Source organism: Cuculus canorus, chromosome 4, assembly GCF_017976375.1.
Source record: "Cuculus canorus isolate bCucCan1 chromosome 4, bCucCan1.pri, whole genome shotgun sequence".
In the NCBI taxonomy this organism is placed as follows: Eukaryota; Metazoa; Chordata; class Aves; order Cuculiformes; family Cuculidae; genus Cuculus; species Cuculus canorus.
In genome coordinates, this window is record NC_071404.1 from 62,945,367 (window position 1) to 62,966,646 (window position 21,280).

Here is a 21,280-nt window from a genome sequence, read left to right on the forward strand (position 1 = left end):
TCTGAGACGAGCCTAATCCGTAGGTTGAATTTTCAGTGTAAAGGTGGTTAGTCTCACTGAAGTAGTGAAGTATTCACAAATGCCTGTTGCAGAAACATTGCTGTTTGGTGTAAGGTTAAGAATGCAAAGGCATAGACTGTCAGCTTTTTGTTCCCATGATATGACTTCTTAAACCTCCTCAATTAATTTTTAATTCTTTGACCGTTGAGTCAATATCTTCTATATCCTTGTCTCAATTTTTAAGTGTTATAACTTTCTAAGTCTTTTCAGAACAGAAGAATTTCCTTTTAATTTCTACGTTTCCTATTAAATGCTTATAGATAATATTAAATGTCTAAGTAGTCAAGAGGAGATACAGTTGTTTTATTTCACTTGTCACCTATTGGTGTTACCTCTTTAGGAACAATGTTGTGAATGCAATTCTGTTAATAATGAACTTAAAATGTGTTTTCTGATTTTGTTATGAACAGATGTGAAAAACCCATCTGCTGCTCTTGGTGCTTCAGCCTCCACAGAAGATTCAGAAAGTACAGCATCCGTACAAGGAAGAGATTCTTCTAGTCTTGGGGAGGAACCAGTGTCAGGGCAAACAAACAGTTCTGGTAGTGTTGCTGAAGCAGGACCTCTGAATGTTAGTGCCGGTCCAGATGCAATCAGTGAAGTACTGTGTACCCTCTCATTAGAAGTAAATAAGTCTCAGGAGGGCAGAAGCGAGACAGGAACTGACGATAGTAAACCTGCAACTTCTGTACCAGCTGCAAAAAATGTCAACGTAAAGGACATCTTGAGAAGCTTGGTAAGCACACCGGCTGATGGGGCTGCAGTGGATGCTGCTCTTCTGCCTCCCACCTTCCTTGGAGTCCTTGGCAATGGAGCTGCTGAGCAGCCTGTACAGTTCCATTCCTTTGACAGGTAATGTAATTTCTAAAGTACTTGAGCTACTTCATTTTGTTTAAGATATCTGTAAGGAACAGAAAAATGGACATTTCAGTTCACCAGATCTCGTGTTAGTGTCATCTAGTGTTTAATATAATCAAGACACTTGGATTTTCAGGTAGAACTTTTGACTACAAAATCTACCAACATCGCATATGTTCATCATGAAGGTATGCATTGCGACTCACGGGATGCTGTGTTATGCAGCAAAAGGTTGTGGAAGTGACTGGTGATGGGTTATACTTAGGGGTCTTGAAGCCAGCACCTCTTTTTATAAGAGGTTTTATAACTCTTTTTATAAGAGTTAGCTTTTCTGTCTCACTACATGTTACAGCTCTGCAACAGTATGGAAAGAGAGCCAATAAATTGCCTAGAAGTGGCTGCAAGAGTAAAAGAAAAGATTAAGGGCGTAAGCTGTTCTTTTATCTTTCCTATCCTCCTGTTACTAACTGCAACACTTGCAGGTGAGAACTGATGTTCTGTTCATATTTACTCAATTTGAAAGGACACAGGAAATACAATGGACATTAAATAACTTAATGTAATGATGTATAGATTAGTTTGTGTATTGATCTGTTGTATGTAGCTTCTGTTACTGTAGGCCTGCAAAAGAATACTGGTTTAATAATACAATAGTTAAAAATAGATGGAAAACAATGGAGTAATGATCTAGCTGTCCTTCTACCTATTCCCCTACGTTTCAGTCTCATTAGCTCCTTACCTTTTCCTAAGTATGTTGGACAACATTTCCTTTACTACTCTTACTGACTTTTACTCCTTCAGGATTCCCCAGAACACCAAAGGAAACAAAGAACAAAAGATGGAATTCCCTAACACTTCCATTCCTGCCTCTGGAAAAGCCTTGGTCATTTCCAGAAATCCTGCAGTTGGGGCTTGTGGAAGGGGATTCCTTGTTAACGTACCAGTATCTGATCCTCTGCTTATTGCTGAACTTCCTCTGGCTCCGATGCTTGCAGGCTATGGCAGCCTTGCTCAAACTAGCCAATTTAGATGGCCCAAAGAAAGGGGTGTAGCTCTGCCGGAGTATGGGTGCTGCTGTCACATCTTCTCAGGTCAGATTGCCGTATCACTGGTGAGGGAAGGGCGGTGGTGGCTGTCTAGCTAGACTAGACACAGATCGTCTATGTTAGCATTTGGCCCCTTTGCTCTCATCTCAGTAGTGTTTGTTGTTCTAAACAGAAGGACTTGGTTGGGTGAGTTGGAGGATGAAGGCAGAGGGGAAAAACTGGCAACAAATTACAACTCGTCGTCCCTCTCTTCCTTACTGCTGCCCAAGTGCTTTCAGCACTTCCCATTGAGCCCTGTCATTGATTTTTACAGCACGTGGGCAGTTGATGTGAAATAGCACAATGTTTTAGTCTGTGACTGATGTTTTTCCCTAAGAAATTACTATTCATTGGTGGGTGGTAGAAGTTTGGACTACAAAACATTTGTCTAGAGATCTGGTACAGAAATGTGTGTTGCATTTAGAAATTATTTTTTAGCTATTGGTTTAAAGCATGTTAACTAGATGGGAAGTGATTAGGCACTTGCAGTCCTGATATCCGAGATAAGTAGATTATGCCTGCAAAATATCAGAGGGAACTGTGTGATTTAATTTGATAACATGTACACTAATGAAATACTGGGTATTGGCGGCAGCCCATTAATGATTTGCAGTTCTGCGTTCTTTTTTCTGTATAGTTACAAAGTAACTGAAATAACAAAGAAAAACCACCTTAAATTGCAGTATCTTTTGTAGAGCAAGTCACTGAAAATTTTAACTACTTGCTGTTTTGCCCTTATACTTTTCCAGTACCACCCTGTCCTGGATGGACTCTTCTCTCCTTTTCTCACCTCTGAAATACAAGCCATTTGTAACCACAACTCTTAACGTTCTCTCACTGAACCTTGAGACGCAATTACTGTATGAGATACTGAAAAGAAGTGAGTCTGGTGAAGGAATATGTACAGAGGAGTGAAAGGCTTGCATGGACTGATGCAGTAGACAGCACAGTGAATGGGGGTTTTGTAGGGGTTTATGTAGCTGTTCTGGACTGCTCCATGGAGGTACCTTGGGGGTATTAGTTTCCTATGACTTTGTGTTTAGTGGGTGGGGCTAAGTATGTGAGGAAAAGATCATGAACTACTATAACATATTTTGTCCTTCAGCGGTTGCACATGACCTTGGTATGGCAGCAGCTCTGTGTTTCTAGGTGGCTTAGTTTTTCATTTCCTTCCTTTTGGTGGTATGTCAGATGGAAGTGTACTTAGGAGTAGGAGTCTTCCATCTAGTCAATTATCATCTGGTAGTGACATGCACAACCTTGCATCTATGGTAAACACGTTGATCCATGATAAGACATGTTGCTAACTAGCTAATGAATCAGTTAATCAAAGAGACAATAACTGTGGAAACGAAAGATTTATATTTAAAATTTTACAGATGGGAAAGTCTCATGACTGCTTGAAGGTGGCTGTATCTTTATACAGTGCAGCTTCGCTTAAAATACAAGTTTATGCTCTGAAATGGCACCCGCTGACAACAATGGGAAGGAATTGTACCAGGGAAAGAAAAACCTTTTCACAAGAAACTGTAATAGAGTTGGAAACAGTAGCTCTTATCTCTGTAATAGACAAAAATACTAAGGTACATCGGGAAAGATTGGAAAAATAGGCTTTATGCCGCTCTCTTATTTTCTTTGTCTGGCTTATATTTAATATATTGTTTGGAAGCAAACACAAATTCTGTGATTTAACTTTTTTTTTCTTTTTAAAGACACTTGGTTAAAAGTTGTTCCCATGTAGCAGCTTACTAGTGGGGTATCTCTGGGAATTTCAAAGCATCTCTCTGATCCTGCATTTATCTCAGGAATGCTGTGTCAGAAATCAAAACTCTCCTCATATCTTAAGGATTATCAACTTCCTAGCCATCGCTGGAGAGTATACAGTAACAGCTGTGTGAGTGTAACCTTACTGAAAGGCTGCCAGGTTGCAAGCCTTCGCAAACAACTAGGTGTATGTGTTCCTTCCCATGCCAAAAATCTTCCCCTTATCTTACATGAAGATGCAATCTTGTGATTAGTGGGTGCCAGGGGTATATAATGATAAAGTTCAAGACTTGCGTTGGCTTTTTCCCAAGTCCCATAGGGACATGAATTAATGTTCCAATTTCAGTGTGTCCTAAAACAGCAATCTTGTAGCAAGGGGCGGGGGAGGGAAGGCTAATGCAAGCAAATTTAAATAAAACAGAAATAAAAATAACCAATTCTTAGGATAAAAAAAAAGATTGCGTTTCTCTTCAGTTAGTCTAATAAAACCCATAATTTATCACTCGCCATTTTTACTGTGCAACTTAAAAGAAAACCTTGGTCTCTTCTGGCTTCTACTGCTTTTTGTGGAAACATTCAATAATCTTGTTATCGTAGGAAGCTGATGCTGAGGGTTCAGAGGAGTATAGGCTTTTAAATTGTGGCCTTGTAGAGTTTAAATCTGCAGAGCTGTAACTTACAGAACAGATATGTTAATAAGCTTGGTTATCTTTTTGCAACATCATCTGTAAGCTGCTTAGTTTGGCTCAGTCTGTGTTTATGCATTTTGTCAGTCAGTGGTACCTTTATATTGGTTGGTTGTGGTATTACAGTTAAATTGAATCAAAGTCCTTTTCTTATATGGAATGAATACATTTTTTACTTCATTGATTTGGGCCTCAAGTGTAAAAAGAATAAACTCATCATTGACAAGATTAAGACTTACAGGTACAGGTAGAGACAGAATATGAGAGTTGGGGGATCTGGAGATCAAGGCACACGTGCTGTGATGAGCAGCTCAGCTCTTATGGCACACCAACAATTTGCATTCTGCAGAGGCTGAGGAGACAAACTGTTTGAAGTCTTCTCCCTGCCAAGATGGTTTTAAAGTTCTCTTACAGAATTGATTGTATTCTTTCTATCATCTCTTTTCTCCCCTCTCTCTGATCTCTCATGGTTTTGAGACTCTCTTATTCTTCCTTTCTTTTTGAGTATTTGAAGGGGGGGCATAAGAGAATGGGTATTATCTGCAGGCAGACAGCAGAGTCTGTAGAATGACGCTGATATGGCAGGCTGGTTTTCTGGCTTGCAAAGTAGAGGTAAAAATAAGTCTCTGATCCTCTTCATGGGTCTTTTGCTCATTACATAGGAGCCCTGCAATGGGCATCATTCTGGTAGCCTGGAACAAAACTACCTTGTTTTGATTGTGAACTAAAACCATTATCCCATAGGGAAACAGCCAAACTGTCACTTGTGTTGCTGTTCAGTGCTAAAAAAATGGAATGCTGAGAATTAAAACTGTATAAATTCCTGTATGTCAAGAGGAATTAGAACATTATTTTTAAATGATAGTGAGGTCATCAGTTTGGCCTGTCCGGTGTTGTATTAGGAGTAGTTGACTCACACCCAAAGAAAATTTGTAACTTTAAGTGTATTTAAAATTAATTGCAGACATGCCAGCTTCAAAAAAACATAAAGATTTAGGGAAATATACTAAAAATTTAAGATGTATTTATAAGTATTTTGTATCTTGGTATTGAAAAAGAAGAATCAGTGATCTGAAACCAAGAAAGCTTTCAATAAGTAGATCCTTATAGAATTTGGCAGAAGAGGTCATTATTGTGTAAGCCTTTGTCTGTGATGGAAGTCAGTGTTCAGCTCAGTGGTCTGTGCTCATTCAGCAGTGAATAATTGTCTGCAACACGAAGGCTTCTTACACTTCAGCATAATTGGGACTAATAACACACTGACCTTCTGGCTAAGATGTATTTATAGTGGCTAGTTCTCACTATGCCTGACCTATGTTTATCGGTTCACGTGTTGTAAATTCCCACTTTAAACCTTAAATACTTGATTTTAAATTAAAAAAAGGCAAACATCTAATATAGTTATGTAAATGAGGCAACTAAACTATCATTTTTACCATAGTGCTTGGGGTCCACTTGAAATACGCCTCAAGAATATATTTTTTTATGATTTTCCTACTTAATTTTATTTCTCCTGTTTCTGAATATTATGATAATGGTTGTTATAATATACAAATGCAAGCCCCAAGTGTAGAGTTAATTGAAACGGTGTGATAACATGAAGGCTAAGGAGTAAACTGTATGGACGGTTCTCTTCCATGTGACGCGTCTCTACCCATGCGTGGAGCTGCTTAATGTACATTGTTGTTCTGATGAAATTAATGTATGATTACAGATGTTTTAAGAGTATTTTTGTAGATCCAAGGAAATTATAGTATAAGGCCACTTACTCATGAATATTTTATTCATGTGTGTAGCAATATTTAACTTTTTAAGAAATACTTATCAGTTTAGTTACAACAAAGGACCGTCTTGCCTGCATACTCTTTAAAAGCAACTGCCCTATTACTTGAGATAAGTTGAAAGAACATTAATTTTTAAGACACTTCTGATAAATTTACTTGATTTAATAGTATACTAAGCACTCTGTTTTCCATACAGTTTATCTATTACAATATTTAATCTTGATTTTTCTACTGTTTTATACATTCTTTCTGCCAGCTGCATTAATTTTACTTATATTAGCACTTACATAGCCTTTTGAGAGAAGAACACAAAGGAATATTGATGGTTAATGGCAAATATTTCTATTTAAACACGGTTCTCTTTCCACCTAAATTTTCAGAGAAAATTTCATATTACTACATAAAGAAGAAAAATGGAGGTATTTCAGCATGAAATGGAAATGGAAGCTCCTAAAACAAATCCTGCAACTGTAACGCTGTCCAGTTGCACCCTTGGAAGGGAAGACATGCATAGTAGTAAATATTGCATTACAAGTAGTGCAGTGATAGCAATGCAGCGTAGCTGTAAATAAATTATGTTAAGATACTCAAATGTTCTGGTTTGTTGCTATTCAACTATTTAAAGGATTTTTTGAATCAGAAAGTTGTGGCAGCTGACCAGAAGACAGAAAATACATTCAAGGTTTGGAGTGTCTTTACATCATGTTTTTGGACAGTATCCAGTGCTGCTTTTGGCTGCGTGCTTCAGATTGACACAACAGTCGGGAAGAGGACCTTTTTTCCTCACCAGAAATACTATTTATTTTATTTTGTCTGGAAAATTCGGAATAATTTCAGTTAACTGTTGAAGATGGCTATCTAAAATAAATTATATTCAGAAGTAGTCTTAGGCTAGAAAACAGCTTTATGGTGAGTTGTTCAAAGCCTCCACTTTCTTCCAAGGTTCATTTTTTTTAATGTGAAGCAGCAGTTTCTCCATGCCCTATACTGTTACCTTTTATTGTACTGAACAGTCGTGGAGCACAGCAGAAGTGTTTGGCTGTGGTGCATCATCTACACTCTGAATCCTTAAACAGGCCTGTAGCAGGGAGGACCAAGATCCGACATGACCTTTAAATATAGGGGTTATTGTTAAATTTATGAAGTAATTTTTTTTTGGTTTTGTAGCTAAAAACTAGAACTTTTTTTTTTTCAGTGAGATATGATAACCTAAGTTTCTCAGAGCACTTTGTGAGAGTCTGTTTCTTGCTCAAAGCATGTGTTGACTGTGTCTGGTATATACACGTGCACCCCCATGTGTGGTGTTTATGAGGCAGCATACATTCTTCTGTGTTTCCAAGTCTGAAACCTGTACTTACTCATTTTTATCCCTTGAATCAAAGCAGAAAGAATGGTGTTAGGTAATTAAAAAAAAGAAAAAAGACCTCTTCACAGCTCTACTTCGCATCCTATGTATTAGTGCCATATTCCTTGTGCTAGTGATCCGAGTGTCTTCCTTAAAATGAGTGCCTTTGCTAGATACTGAAAATTAAAATGGAACTGTTAGACTATAATTCCTTTTTCATGTACCTCATGGCAAGTAAGTTACTGAAGACGACAGTAGCAGCTGTACGTGTTTTCCCAAACTTCTATAGATTTGAAGGCGAGAAGGCTTACAAAAGATCCTAAAAGGCAAAAGGGACTATTGTGGTCATTTACTGCTGTCTGTCGCTGCCCAAGGAGGGAAAAAGTCTAATTCCTGTGCTTGAATGCACCTCTCCTTGAGTAGCTAGAGTCTGACATTTGCTGAAACTACTCCCTCAGTGCAGCTACAGTTAAGCACAGTGAGGGTCAGTAGAAGTTTACAGGAAGGAATGATAATATATAGTGTTGTGTCAGAAACAGCACAGAAAATGGAAGACACTTGTAGCTGGGGTTTCTTTTGTCTCCACTCATTGTCAGCTGCACGCGAGCAGTGTTGAGGTAACAGCTCCATCTGCACACAGGCGTCCTTGCTCCCATGCAGTTCCAGAACCAATACTTGCCTTGTGAGAGGGTTCTTGTAGTAGTGCTAAAAATCACTCCTGTCCTAAATTCCTTCTTGATTCTTCCAGCATGTTCATTTCTGTATTTTCATCTGAAAGGAGGAGGTTCTACTACGTAAGATTAGATGAAATTCGGCCATTTATGTATATATTTTTTAAGGTGTGCATCTGGCTTGCCCTTTAAGACTTAAAATATCACTCCTGGGGCTCCTAGTGGAGTCCAAGAGTATGATCAGTAGTGTTTATAGGCATTCAGAGGACACAGTGATTCTGATTTGACGTTTTGAGATAATTCTGATTAAGTTTAAGCCCTAGAAACTTCTCTGGAAGATTTGTTTTGACCTTGAAGGTAATTAAATATTTTCCAGTTAAAACTAAGTGTATGAATGATGCATTTTGAACAAGGCACTACTTATATGTGCACAATTGTCATATATACGTGCATCAAAATTTGTCAGTGAACATACTCCTGTATTGCCTTGCATCCAATACAGTTGTGTGTGTATTAGTTACCAGCAAATGGATAATTGTTTCCGTAACTTATTGAGTGTGCAAAGAAAGATTTCCAGTTCATGCTCTTGAGATCTCATAGAGACCACATGAATAGAAGTATTATGAATTACAAGTATTTGTAATAAGTCTGTACGATTTGCATTAAATATTATTCACCAGTCTTTCTTGAATTGGATAGCTATGTAGTATAAGAACTTAAAATCTGTGAAGGAACCCACCTGGGCTTCAGTGCTGGATCATGAATGTTGGAGAAATGTCCAAAAGTTTACTATGTATTGGTGCATCTCATACCCAGTAAAATTGTAGTAATTTTCCAGCCTCTTCCAGGTATTTGAATGTGTGTTACAGAATAGTAGTAACAGCTTCCAGACAGTGAACATCACAGAATCTTGAGTAAGAGATCCCCTTCTAATACATGAATGATACAAAATCAATTAGTAATGTGGCTGTAATTTAGAAGACAGTCTAAACACATGAATGTTTTTAGTGCATTGTTCATGTTTCAGGGAAAATGCCATGAACGTATGAGCAAAATTCATTGTTTAGGCTCAGTGTCTTGACTTGGGGCTCAGGTGTTGCTGCTTCTATTTTTTTTGGTGTATAGTTAACATTAGCAGTCACCCATATAATGATATGACATGTACTGCCTCCAAGTATGGTGCTTGCCTACTCCTGCCATTAAGGAGGGTTGATTTAATCAGTGACGTGGACTAGCTTCTGTGGCATCCTTTGGTCTGAAGAAGGCAGTCAAATACAGTTCCATTGTAGCAAGAACTATTTTAGAAGACAGAACTTCTTTGGTTGTTATTATCACACCTGAATTTGGGTCAAGTTTCTAAGTTACTTTATTTAGAAAATGAATATTTTAAAGCTATTAAGGGAGTACTTTCACTGTGTAGTTATAGTACTGTCAACAAAAGAGGTAATTAAATAAATTGAATGTTGAAGACTTTCAGCTTACAGTTAACACCAGGTAATTAAAAGTAAGCGCTGCTGTGGGAGTGCATTATATATCAGCTGTACTCTTTACCTCATTAGCTGGATTTTTGCATGTTTATGGAGGTAACTTGCAATTAAAAATGCCTTTAATGTATGCTTAACAAGGCCTTTTAGGTATTTGGAATAAAGTACTACAATTTAATTGAAATTGGTATGGCATAAATAGATGTCTTAGTAACATGTGAGATAAATCTCCATGCCTACCTTATCACTTTGCATTTTTTCCTCTTATGGATTCTTTAATGCGGACTGTAAGGCCTGACTTCTGCTTGTATGAAAGATGGAAATTCTCTCTTCAACTCCAAAGAATGTTTTCATTTGTTATATACTTAAAACTTGTTTGACAAGATACACTTAAATTGATGCCTTAGCCATATTTTTAAGATATGTGAATGTTTATATGTGCACATGGATATGTGTTAGGATGCTTTTAGCTGTAGTATGTCCTTTGATTAGTCTTCTGTTCTGCATTAGAATATTGGAAGTAATATCCTGTCAAGGCAACCTTCAGTATTGATAATTTACCCTAATGCCTTCATTTTAAGTACTTTGATATCTTTTCTAAATAGTTTCATGAAATTTAAAACAGAATCTTAAGGAACTAAGGTGAAAATAAAACCTACTTGCAGGTCACTTATCCTGCTGATCTTCTAACTGTGAGCTTGTTTTTTATGGAATTGGATGAGACATTGAAGTGTACCATAAAAAATAAGCAAGAATGAAGTGTCCTTTAGGTTATGGTAGATTGCCGAAGATGGTGGAAGAAGAAGAAATGGTATTTTTGCAGGGCATGGAAATGCGTGTGCTAGATATGTAGACAAGGATCATGGTGTGTGAACCTTCATACAACATTATTTACTAAATTTTTGTCTTCACCTAGGAGTGTCGTCGTACCACCGAAGAAATCAACCATTTCTTCCTCTACAGCTGCTGTGGGTATTCCTACAAATGCTGTCAGTGTGGTTTCTTCTTTAGATTCAGCCCAAGCTCTGGATTTGTCAGGAGAATCTCCTGGTGAGTAAGGGTAAATTAAACAACTTAAATCCCAGCTGTTCTTCCCTTGCTTCTCCCTCCCTCCCCATATACTCTGAATACAAATGAACAGGAGTTTTTTTGTGTTTTTTATTGTGCGTTATGTGAAGGTGAGATGTTTTTCAATAGTTATCCATACGTCAAAACACTGTAGATGAGAAAAATTGTTTTTCAGACATCGTCATTAATTGTCTTCTGTTGTGATACTGAATAGTGTGTGTATATATATTATCTGTCTGTATATAAGTCTTGCTTATACTAAGACTATTGATACTTATTGCTGGTTGTGTTTTTCTAGGGAAAAATGTACCAATTATCTGGGAAGGTGGTGTTTTACACTTTTATTTATATATATTTATATATCTATTTTTATATATCCTTATATATACAATATTTCTCTATAAACTAGAATTATATATAAGAATATATATAAATATAAAATATAGTCTGAGTGTATATACTTATATTTTTTATGTATTTATTTAAACATATATTTTTAACTTCTTGAGTATGTGGTATAATATGCCTGAAGTTATTAAGTAAGACAAAAGGACCTTTGAGGCCTTTGTACAGGATATACTACTTTGTCTGTATCTTTGTCACATGCCCTCACATAACAGCTTGCAGGCCTGGAATCAGTGCATCTAACAAAGACCAGTATCGGATACTTTCCAGGAAAATAGATGTGACTCTAGGATAAACTGTTGTCAGTGATATTATATAAGTTTAGGAATGTAAGAATTTGACCTTTTTGATATTTTCTGAGAGTTTATCCCCACAGATAATTTCATTATTGCTAGTTTTGATGCTGTAACTACACAAATGTAGAGCAATAATCTGTTTGTAAATAAAATTTACTGAAGTTTGTGGTATTTGAAAAAACAACAAAATGCTTTGCTAAACTTTTTGGGAGTTTTCCTTTTGCCTTTGTGTAGCAAAACAAACACAAGTGTCTGAGCATTATTTGTCATAAATTTCAAGATTTGCCACAGTTTTTGTAAAGCAGGTATACTGTATTAACTTGTATCTATACAGTATGTTTTAAAGACTTGTTACAGATTTTTTGTTATGCAAAATATAAGCTTATTTATAAATTGTAGATTGTTTGTCCAAGGATATATCCATTAGTGTTGAGTAGGACTGAAAATTATATACAAGTGTTCCCAATAGTTTTAGCCTGAGGTCACCTTCAATGTTGATACTGAGCTAATTGCTTTGGACAGTTTTTTTTCTGTGAGGACAAAATTGAGTAGGGTGGTCCTTTGAACCCTTAGTCTCTCTGGTTGTTCTGTATGAGATAAATGGTGTTTAATCTTATACGCTGTGTCAAAGGCAAGCTTTTCTACTCAGCCATGTTTGAGTCACAAGGCTGTGTAGGATCTCAGAATTATTTGTGCAGATTAAGTTTAATGTCAAGACTTAGAACTGATTTGCATCTTAAGGAAATCTCAACCTATGCCTGGTTCCTGGTGGTTTTTTTTATTTTCAATGTTTGAGTTTCTTGTTTCCTGTTTTTATGATCTTGCGTCCAAATTGCAAAATCTGAGGAAAAAGATGTAATCCATTGTAATGGCCTCTAGTACTCATGTATCTGGAAGATATTTGTTGCCATCTTCAGTTGCTTATTGAATTTCTTGGGAAAACAAAAAATGAAAAGAAAAACTGTTGAAATCTAGTACATTCTTATTCTTTGCAAAAGGAAGAATCCATTTTGTGATTGAAATTGTAGTAGGTAGAACTATACTACTCTAGGAGTAATGTTTGGACTAGGAAAATTAGCTGTCTGTAAAAATATTATGGTTCTTTGGGAAACATTTGCTCTGAGCAGATAATCTGTTATTAAAATAATAAAACCTTGCCTACATTGAAACTGTTTAAAATAACTGCTACTTTGTTAGCTTCTTACCTTAACTTCTACTGGTTTATGCAGGTTAGGAGTGGGCTTAATTATTAAAATTTCTGAAGTTGGTATTCACTTGCTTTTAATAGAAACATTACAAATGAACACTGACTTTCGTATTTAGTCATTCTTTTAAGAACATATAGAAGAAAAAATAAGTGCTTCTGTGCCTGTAGAATGTATAAGAAATCCAGACAATAAACAATACTGATGTAGTTTGTAACTGTGTGACTTCCAGCATGTCTGGGAGTTTTGGCAAAAACTGGACATGTAATCTGAACTGATATGCATAAAAAGAAACTAATCAGGTTTAAAAATAGTAGACATATTTAGACTGGCAGTCTAATTAATTAAAAGGAAAAGTAAAGGAATAAATGAAATCATGCATTAAAGAGATTAAAACATGAGAGTGTTTCTTTTTTTACTGAGTAACATAATGGCGCAGAAACAAAAATTTTGCAGAGTTGGAGTGGTTTACAGTTATGTTTACAGTAAATTGCACACATTTAAGTTTGAAATAATGATTTGTATAAAGCCTTTAATTTTTTTTATTTGAGGATACAAGTAGCAATAAGTGAGCTTCCTGTATAACCTAAATATAACATATAATTTTCCCCTGAGTTAAAATCACATGTTCTTTCACTAATTTTTGTTTTCATGCAGCAGAGAATCAATACATTGTTCTCATTTTATTCAGCTAAGATTCCATATTATATCTGTTTGCTTTTATAATTAAGAAAAAAATTAATTAAATCTTTTTTATAAAAGTGCTGAGTTTAGGATTTTATGTAGTGAATTTAAATTTTGGACTTTTTCACTTTTTATATGAAGGCTATTTATTAAACATCACTGCTGCATTTTAAAATACACTTCAGCTGGTTTTCCTGAAGTCAAAGAATTTTTTTAAAGTTAGTTTTGTATGCATGTTTGATATGTTTTAAAAACTGATAGGAAACAGAACCCTAATATAATAACATGTAGCGCTTTACTGTGAAGACTTGAGTCCATCTACTCCAAAACAGGGGTGAAAGGGGGATACAGATGTCGAAATGGGATTAAACAGCAAGGGATAGTGTTTTAGCTGTAATGTGTACATAAGCATAATTCGGGAATAAGTTGTATATTGTGCGTGACCATCTTCCACCTATAGATGTGATGTCAGAATTGCTTGGTCCAGGCAGGATCTGTGTTGAAATATGTCAGTCTGTGTGGTTCCAGGTGCCTCCATTGCTGTTTGCATGTGCTCAGAATTCATCAACCTCCTTCACAATGTTTCTTTCTGAAGTTTGCATCTTGCGGGTATCTTGAGGTCTGTGAGTATCTCAGATATTTGACCCTTGAGATTGTCCTAAGCTCATATCAAGTGCATGTGACATGTCCTGGCCTACCAAATAGAAAGTGTTGACAAGTTGGATAGATAACCATCTAAGTTCACTCTGTTCCTCTGATACTTTGAAAGAGAGTGAAAACATGTTTTGACCTCAGACAGCCTGGCCTTTTCACAGGAGAAGTTTCTTTACCTATACTCATTCCACGGCACAGAAAGCTTTTCCCGAATACAAATGTGCCCCTTGTGGTCTAAACTTGCCTGTCAGTATGTTGCTGATGGCTGATATTAGGCTTGTTGGTCTGCTGGTATTGATACTCCAGTTGTTGAAAGATTTTGGAAATGAATGGAGAAAATAAAACCCCTTCGCAGCCAATGTTGCTCTCTTTTTGTCTCTTTCAGAAGGCAGTATTAAGCAAAAGAGCGTATTTACAAGCAATAGTCTAAGGAGGAGGAATTTACCTGAGTTGTTTCTTCCTTGAACTAGCTCACAGGCAGAATGTGAGACTTGATGCAGAGATTTTACACATCCAGGAAGGGCAGTTGGAAAGGCAGGGCTAATGTTTGGGTTGGCAGAACTCGAGGGAGTTGTCTAAGCTATTGTGAATATGCTAGTGGAATGCTTGTATGTATTTTTGTTTGTTAATTACTTTTCCCTTTAAGTGCTTCAGTTACAGTTGGAATGTTCTCAAGTGGTACCAGCTTTTTTGACCTGCTTTGCAGTTTGTGCTCCCACTGTTTTCTCTGATGCTCTGTTTCTCTGTTTATGTACTTGAAGGATTTCACCTGTGTTTTATTAGCGCATCACTGTGAAGAATGCAATTTTGAGACTTTCACTATTCAGTTCGTTCAAATATAGAGTATGAAAAGTATGTGGGAAGCAGGAGTGAATTGCATCTTGTCCTTACTGACACAGTGTGGAAAATGCTGAGACATTCCACTCTATTTCTGTTGCCTGCCTCCTCCCCCCCTCTTACTTCAAGTTCTTTGAGTTTCACTTGTTGTGTCTTTCAGACACACAGAGCCGCCAGGAGGATTTCTGCTTCTCCTGAGCAGAGACATGAGCTGTTCCCCAAAGTATTAAGTCATAAACAAGGCCATGTCAAAGGCTGAGGTGAAAAAGGAGGAGAATTCTTGGGTAAGCAGTAACAGGAGATATTATAGGAGTTGTGACTCTTGGATTCTAGTCCTACATATAGGAAAATGTAAATTTACTCCCAGAGTTGGCTCATTTTGCTAAGATGAATAGTGTTTGTTGACTTTTGTACATAGTTGCAAATAACCTTGAAGTCTCACAATAAAATAAGTCAGCAGGAGACAGGCTGAAGTATGTAAAACGATCATGAAGTGAGTTACCACAAGTGCAGAGGTAGTTCAAGAAAATCAGTGGATTACTGCAACTATTTCCAAGAGAATTCCAACTTTACAGTGAGACAGTTGAAGGCTGGTTACCAAAGCAGAATGAAACAACAATTCTAAAAATCTCTAAAGCTAATGATATGCTACAGAAATTGTTTAATACTGCTTCAGTATGAAAATTGTATGAAGCAACTTTTCTTTAGAGAGTGCACTATTGTTTCGTGAAATCTGTTTTGCTTTAACCTAAGGGTGTGTTCATGTAACAGATCCCTTATATTAGCTCGTAAAACCTTTAATAGTAGTCTTGCACTATACCCTTCCAGCACTGGAACTGTATGTTTGAAGGAGCTCATTATTTTACCAAATACACTGATGCCCTTTTTGAAAGGAGTATTTATGTACGGTAGGTCTATTGTACAAAATTAAGAGGTATGGTTATTTAATACAACTGTCTTTGTTTTTTTTAACTCATCTCCATCCTGTCAGGGTATTATACACTGTTTGTATGTTGCCCAGCATATTTTGTAAGTGTATATGCAAAAGCATAAGGATATTGCACAGGGAGTTTCTTTAACAATATTTTATTGCTAGAGACATTATTTGTTTAGACCCTTGGGGACCTTGAATAAACAATAAAGTTTCACTCCAAGGGTGCTAGACAGATGATCTATTTGCATTTTCTTTTATGTTCTTGCAAATGTCTGTAAAACCGACAGTTTGAAGGAGCCAGTTTATCAGTGAAAGGATAAGGAAGAGATAAGTCAGTTTAGTTCCACATGTTTGAAGTAGCTACTGCACTTACCCACATATGTGTTGTGGATGAAAATATGCTACTGAAGTATTTTAAGCAGAAAAAAACAGTAGAATAAAAAGCCACTACTGAGTTAAATAAAGTAAAAAACTACTTCCATAGAACAAAATTTGAATGCAAGGATCACTATGCCTAATACTGTCCAAAAAATCCCTGAAATTCTGAGCTGTGATAGATCTGAGATTCACCCCTTTTAGTGAAAGAGTTTGGAATGTGGATGTGAGTGATGATAAGCATGAAGATATTCAGGCCGTAAATATCCTTTCATAATCTTCAAAAAGAGTATAATTTTGTATAGGTGCCTGCTTTGTGCTGTTGTCAAATTCAAAGTATCATTGCTTTTTATGTCTCTATTAAAAGCTGATTTTAACTTAAAATTTAATAGTTTTACATTTGTGCCTAATCTGTTATGCACAATTTGTTTTGATTTCTAGAAGAAAATAATTTATCCTGACTGCATTGTCAGTGATTTACCTCCCACTCTAACCATTTTTGCCAGTGCCATTGAGTGTAAAAGCAGAAAACCAAAAAAACCCTCAAAAAATGCTACTCATCCCACAAAACAAACGAACAGAAAAAACCAACTTACCCCAGTTTGATTGTGTCTCTCTGTTAGCCTTATAATGGCTATTATGCTGTTTCATTGTCCTTGCAGATGTTTACCTTGAATCTTTTTCTAATTTTTCCTTCAGATATTTTGCTTATGGCCTAACTATTGCATTGAATTATTTTAATCACATTTATTTGTAAAAGGCATGCTACTGTGCTGTTTTTTACTGGTAAAGCGATCCTTGATTTTGGTGTCATTTAATATAGTGGGATCTTAGTTGTAGATACTATTGACTTTCTAACGTACCTAATAATTAGTGCATTACTGGTCAGATTTTGTGTGTAGTAAAAAGCATGCAGGCATTTATATAACAAGACAGTCTACATGTTGAAGGACCTTCTTATTTTGAAGGCTTTGACTGCCATTTCAGTTTTGTGTTCTGTTGAACTACCCAGATCAGTTTGCTGACTTGCATTTATGGACAGTGTATGTGCTTAAGTCCACTACTGGGCATGTGGACTTAGTAGAGCGATTTGTTTAATGAGAATTTTTGGCTTTTTAGGGGGAAAAATGGGAATTCTAGTGGAAATATGTAAATATAAAGGTTATAATGAAAATTAACTGCTTCAAGGTCTTAATCCATCAGTATTGTGCATATTAAAGGATAAATGTTTATGTGTAAAAAAAAAACCAGGAAAAAGAATGACTGTGGCTATTTAAGTATCCCACAAACAACTGGAGTGTTTGAAACTGCTGAATCATGTGGCTTGTTGCCTTCTGTGGGCTTTGTTTTGCTTTTCAGTACTCCATTCTGATTTTTGGCACATCGTTTGACTGCTTTTACTTTGTGAATACCCAAAATACTTTCTGGTGCATTCACTATGTAAATCTACATCTTAAAGAAATGGAATGCTATCCATGAAAACATTGAAAATATTTATGGAAATGAACCATCACCGTTGAAATTTTCAGAAATATATCTTTGATTTGCCTTTCTTAGGAAACAATACCTCGAAGATTCAGATTCTGCCTTGCTTTCATCTAAAGCTTTGTTTGCCCACTTCATGTCCTTTGTCTTATATGGTGCACTCAAAGTTTCTTTCTGATTTTTGTCATCCCATAGAAAGGTCAAAATAAGAGCTTCATGATGAATTTATGAAAAGCATAAGTGGATTCCATTCACAAAGCTACCTCCTAACTATGAAAACCACAAAAAGAAATAAGAACAAAACTTTTGTTGTATTAGTTTAATTCTTTGGTTTCTGTGCTGCTTTTTTAAGCAAGATTAGAAAAGAACATTTTCCCTAGATGGGGAAAAAACCCTAACCCCCCAACATTTCTGGGTGGAAGCTCATTGTGCCAGTGTTTTGGAGCACAAGTTTGAGATTTGACAGGAGAAATAAACTTATCTCTGCGATCTGTCTTTGCCGTCTTTTTACAAATCTATTTGACTACAGTCAAGTAGAAAGACTTTGAAAAGTTGCATTTGATACATATTGGTAGACACTTTCAAGATCCTAGCAGCTTATTTCCAGACATATTGCACTTAACTGAGCTCACTCCAGTGTAAGAGGGTTGATTAGGAATTTTTCTATAGTTACAGTTCTGAGACAGGTCATGTCTTTGCTAAGGTATGTGTAAGAACTGAAACGATTAAGTTTTCTAGTTTTCTTTCATGCTTTTTTCCTTTTTTTTTTTTTTTTTTTTTACTTCCCCTCTTTCCAGCAGCGTAAGAATCTGAAGCTGGTGAGGTAAGAAGAAAGAAAATAGGACAGGGTTTAAGGTTGGAAAGAGATAGGTTTGCAGATGGACTAGAAGCAGTCGCGCTCTTGGGAAATGCACAGAAATCTGTCTACTAAGATTCATTCCTCTCTACAGTTTGGAATGCAGTGCGAGATTTGTGAGTCACCATTCCTATCCTGGCAGCAAATATCTGTGAAATCTCTAGCTGTCTTTCTTATCCCCTCTTCGTTGCTAACACCAATCCATACTGCAGCATGGAGGTTGTATTTCTCTTTATATACTGAACAGCAGAATTTAGTATTTAGAGATTCCTACTCCGCTGATGGGAACCATGTATTGTCAATTTGACATAACACAATTGCATTTTTTTTGTAAGCGTGGGATACATAAATGGCCCGGTCTTCCCTATCAACCTTTGAATAACTGATGTGGCGAAGTTAATAACTCATAAATAAGGCTATACCACTGCCATCATGCTGATGATGCTGGCAGTGGAGAATTTTATTGTAACTGTCTTTGTCAGAGTTCCAGTGTTGCAAAAATTTAAGCCAGGCTGTTGAAAATACCGACTCATTTTGTGTTCTGCTTCATTTTAACACAAATGCGTTTTAATTTTAGAAAAAAATAGGGGTTTTCTGTGCAAGTTACTTGAAATCGGATGAGCATGTCTAGTAACCAAAAGAGATGCTTTAAAATGTTACCATTTTGCTTCATATGAGTATATATTAGTTATACTAGTATTTATTGGTACCCTACAGGGGCGTTAAGGGTGTAAGACATCATTTTATTTTCACTGCTTAAGGTTGTTCAGTGGCTTATAAGGCCAGAAGGGATCACCGCAGTCTAGTCTGACTTCCTTCACAAATCATATTGCAAGACTTCCTTGAATAATTTCTGTTTGTGCTAGAGCACAGTTAAAAAAGCCTTGCCATGCCGTACCTAGGAAATACGAGTGTAAGTAAACAGGAGTATTACAGCAAAAAAAAGTTTGAGGTACAAAGAGGTGAAAGGGTTTACCTGGTCCTCACACACGCTTGAAACACACGCTTGAAACTTTCTCAGAAGTTGAGTTTGAGGCTTTAGTTTCTCGTCCAGTTGTCCAACCCCTGGCATCTTCTCTTATATAGTTCACTTATTCATTACTTTCTCTTGTAGGAAGGGGATCATCTAATTCAAGATTGCCATCTGTCCCTACAGTTTCTTCAGTGCCTGAGGATTGTGCTTCGAATATGAGGTAACTTCTTCAATTGAACATCTGAACAGCTGTGCTGTGGCTCACATTTTTGATATTACAGTTGATAATTCTGATTCCCCGTTACTTAAGAATGTTGTTTTGCTGATGTTCAATGCCTACTGAAGGTTTGGGAAAATGAGTGTCACATTATCGATTCCTTCTTGTACATGTGCATCACTCAACCATTGTCAAAACGTGTATTCCTTTCTACAAAATTTTAGCATCTTCTTTTTGTATTAATCACGTTTATCTCTCTAATAGTATTACAGACAGGCTTGAACATGCTTTGGAAAAAGCTGCCCCACTTCTGAGAGAGATTTTTGTGGATTTTGCTCCCTTTCTTTCTCGGACTCTTTTGGGCAGCCATGGGCAGGAGTTGCTGATAGAAGGTACAAGTAAGTTTCCATTTTAAAAAGTTCTTTTAGTGTGTGCTTTGTTTTGCTTTGGAGACTCAAGATTTCCATGTTTTTTTCTGTTGGCTGTCCCTTGGAAGCTTTCTTCCCACGCAGTACTATCCACTGGATTTCACTGCCTCCTGTTCAGTTTTTAGTGTTCTGAGGTCATTGCCATTGCCACCTCATCTTTGCCTCCATCTCATCTTATAGTTTTCTCTATCTCATTATGTAGGTCCAGCTACTGTTATCTTCTCTTTAGTTTCCCAACTCTTTCAGGGAATTGTCCCATAGAAGCTGGTGCATGAAATGTGTTTTCTGAGCCTTAAAAAGAAAATGTAGTGTCAAGGTCAACATTTCAATACAAAGTAAAATATAGAGTGTAGTTAAGTACAGTACAAAACCCTTGCAATTTTACTGTGATATTGTAACAGAAGGCTTCTTGGGAACCATGTCAGCAGAACTTACTATGCATTTCTTGCATGTGAATCTGCTTCTGTCTTTTTGATTTTTAATTGGAAGGCAGTCATACAGGTAAGAGGAATTAGTTGTCAGTATTGAGAAGAGTTCTCTGGTATTTCTTAGAAGATGAAAATTCAAGTGCACAACAGTGATCAAGGCTTTTCATGGTGTTGGCTTAAAATGATTGAGCTTGAGATGACTGAGTTTTCTTTCTGCTGGTGGGTTTTGCTCTTTTGGAAAATGAGGCTCATGTCTGCAATTCACACAGTAATGTCCTCAATTTAAAAAATTATGTTTATTTTAATACTGTGAATTTAGTGACGAACACAAGTTTTTTAGTTTTCTTCTAATTTGGTTATATCATAAAAATTAATTTTTCCACTGATTTTTAGAGTGAAAATTGTAATTTTTGTCCAATTAAAGCAATGAAGTGAATCAGGATCTGAGCTTCTAGTAATGAAGCACTCCCAAGTTAGAATCTCATAGCTGATTGCTTTCACTTGAGCTATATTTCCACTAACAGACCTAGTTGCTTCCTGGGGTATTAAAGTTCTTTTAAAAAAAAAGATTTTGGAAACTACTTGTTTCATGGATTAGGACATCCTGTATATGGTGCGGAATACAGTTAACATTGTCAGAAGCACAGGTAGGGTATCAAATGCTGACTGACAACTGCTGATATTGAGAATTCATTAAA

The 21,280-nt window shown here is 36.5% G+C and overlaps 1 protein-coding gene across 5 annotated transcripts in view; it reads left to right on the plus strand.

Annotated features, from left to right (window-relative positions):
• LRBA (LPS responsive beige-like anchor protein) overlaps positions 1-21,280 on the plus strand; it is a 410,166-nt gene that overhangs the window by 90,286 nt on the left and 298,600 nt on the right. For 4 of the 5 annotated variants that reach the window (XM_054064662.1, XM_054064665.1, XM_054064666.1 and 1 more), the window contains 4 exons: positions 471-912; positions 10,654-10,787; positions 19,651-19,729; positions 19,991-20,124. In XM_054064662.1, coding sequence (XP_053920637.1) covers positions 471-912; positions 10,654-10,787; positions 19,651-19,729; positions 19,991-20,124 — 789 coding nt within the window. The remainder of the gene's footprint in view (positions 1-470; positions 913-10,653; positions 10,788-19,650; positions 19,730-19,990; positions 20,125-21,280) is intronic. The other variant, XM_054064663.1, reaches the window with a different exon arrangement.